This window comes from Penaeus japonicus, unplaced genomic scaffold (assembly GCF_977035675.1).
Source record: "Penaeus japonicus unplaced genomic scaffold, GWHDUDI00000001_assembly GWHDUDI00001467, whole genome shotgun sequence".
In the NCBI taxonomy this organism is placed as follows: domain Eukaryota; kingdom Metazoa; phylum Arthropoda; class Malacostraca; order Decapoda; family Penaeidae; genus Penaeus; species Penaeus japonicus.
The window spans coordinates 20,001-22,500 of record NW_028235869.1 but is presented as its reverse complement, the minus strand read 5'-3'; the positions used below and the strand labels follow the sequence as shown (position 1 = coordinate 22,500).

The 2,500-nt window shown below is 32.3% G+C and overlaps 1 protein-coding gene across 1 annotated transcript in view; it reads left to right on the top strand.

Annotated features, from left to right (window-relative positions):
• Window positions 1–2,500, top strand: part of LOC147466374 (failed axon connections homolog) — a 6,938-nt gene that overhangs the window by 2,488 nt on the left and 1,950 nt on the right. The window contains exons 3-5 of the mRNA XM_086535582.1: window positions 365–497; window positions 1,909–2,105; window positions 2,490–2,500. The exon at window positions 2,490–2,500 is cut by the window's right edge and continues 255 nt beyond it. Of these exons, the coding sequence (XP_086391708.1) occupies window positions 365–497; window positions 1,909–2,105; window positions 2,490–2,500 (341 nt within the window). The remainder of the gene's footprint in view (window positions 1–364; window positions 498–1,908; window positions 2,106–2,489) is intronic.

Genomic DNA, 2,500 nt, shown 5'->3' with positions numbered 1-2,500 from the left:
TTAAACCGGATTAGCTCTTTTCAATATCCAGGTCCATAGAGCAGTGTTATTTTTTTCCCAACGTGCCCCAATTTGTTTTTTGTTTTTTATTGCCATCAGATCCCTGTTTACACCTTTCTCTGTCTAACATGTAAAACATCTGCTTTTTAACGTTTTTTGGTGCTTGTAGAGATACCGGATAATCTTACTAAGGAGCCATCCCATGTGGGTTAACACTGTTTATCAGCCATAGGTAAAGGGCAGGTAAAATGGAGAAGGGGGTGGGGGGACCAAGAAAATAAGAGAGATGGGAGGGCGCCTAAGGAAAAGATAAAAGAAGAGTATGGTTGTCCATATAATGACACTTGATGACCTACGATTCTAGGAAAGCCTGGGATAGTGTGGGTCACAACGTTGTTCTTCTACACCAGTTCCAGCGAGGAAAGTTCTGCCCAAACCTCAGTCCATTTGCTCTCAAGGTGGAGACTTTCCTCAGACTTGGAGACATCAAGTATGAGGTGGGTGATTCCCTTGTTGTCAGTGTTTCTGTTAATTTCTCAACATTTGTTTCTTTTAGACGCCTTATCACAAACTTTTTTTTTCGCCGTTTGTCGTATTCACATTTTAAAAAGTAGACTTCAAACACGAGAGATTAATTTTATTTATTATTTCACTACTGTTTTTAATGGATCTACTATTGCTATATAATTATTGCATTAATTTATCTGTTGTTATTTTATATAAAGAATTAGTTTGTATAGTTGTTGAAAGTGATATTGAATCTGTGTCACCAATATTTTGCTGTAGATAACAACGTAAGAACGTTATATAGCCAATGAACAAACTGATTAAAGATCACTATGTTAATATCGTTCATAAAACAAAAGCAGAAATACCAACAACAATAATAATAATAACAATCGTAATGATTATCATGATTATAACAATAACAATCAGAACAAAAAGAGTGATTACCATGACAAGAGTAATAACAAGAATTATAACAAAAAATAACAAAATACTATACTAACAAAAATGTAGGCTTACTTGTTCACCTCTCGCCATAAAACTGTAATCTATAAGTTTAGATAACGCAATTGTAGTTTTATCTAAGAATCTTATCGGTTTATTCGAGGAATGATCAGTTCTACGTTTTTCTTCTAGATTTCCTTCTTTTTCTGCTAGCATTACAATATTACTTGATACATCCATGTATAAAGATGGATAGATAGATATCTGTAGATGATGTGTGTCTATATCTATATCTATCTTTAAGTCTATTTATATATATATATAATATATATATATATATATATATATATATATATATATATATGTGTGTGTGTGTGTGTGTGTGTGTATGTGTGGATGTGTGGATGTGTGGATGTGTGGATGTGAATGTGAATGTGAATGTGAATGTGAATGTGAATGTGAATGTGAATGTGAATGTGAATGTGAATGTGAATGTGAATGTGAATGTGAATGTGAATGTGAATGTGAATGTGAATGTGAATGTGAATGTGAATGTGAATGTGAATATGAATATATATATATATATATATATATATATATATATATATATATGGTTATATATATATGTATATATGTATGTATGTATATATACATATATATATATATATATATATATATATATATATATATATATATGTATGTATATATATGTATATGTATATGTATATGTATATATATATATATATATATATATATATATATATATATATATATATATATACATATATATGTATATGTATTTATATATATATATATATATATATATATATATATATAGATAGATAGATACATAGATACATACATACATATACATATACATATACATGTATATGTATATATATACACATATATATACATATATATATAACCATGAACATGATTGGCTTTCCTGAACAGGTGGATACGGATTCGCCGTTCGGGCCGAAGGGGAAATGCCCGTGGGTTACCCTCAACGGCGAAGACCTCGGGGACTCCGAGTTTATCCTCGAGCGCCTCGCCAGTGAGTTCGATGTCAACCTTGACAGCCACCTCGACCCCCAGAAGGCAGCCGCACTGGAAGCCGTTAGGGTCCTGGCCGACGAACATCTTTTCTGGTGAGTCTTACTTGTTCTTTGGCTATCTGTGCTTTTCTCTCTTTTATTGTTTATATACGTTTTTCTCTACTTCTTTCCCAGTCATCCATTCCTTCTGTCCTTCCCTCTCCCTCTTTTTAGGAGTTTTTTTTTCATCAGTATTTTTTCCGTTATGCACATATATATTTCTCAGGCAATCCAGTTTCTCGTTACGCTATCTTACCACTCTCATTACCGCTGGACTGGAAAAATACCTCGTAAAAGTATAGCTGACGACTAAGTTTTTCTAAGGATATCTATATTTACTAGCTTATTGATAAAGTTCCCAATAACTATGCCGATTCTAATCACTGATTATTATATTCAATGAATAATTGATCACATTTCCCCTCACCTCTTCATCAGGTGCGTCATCA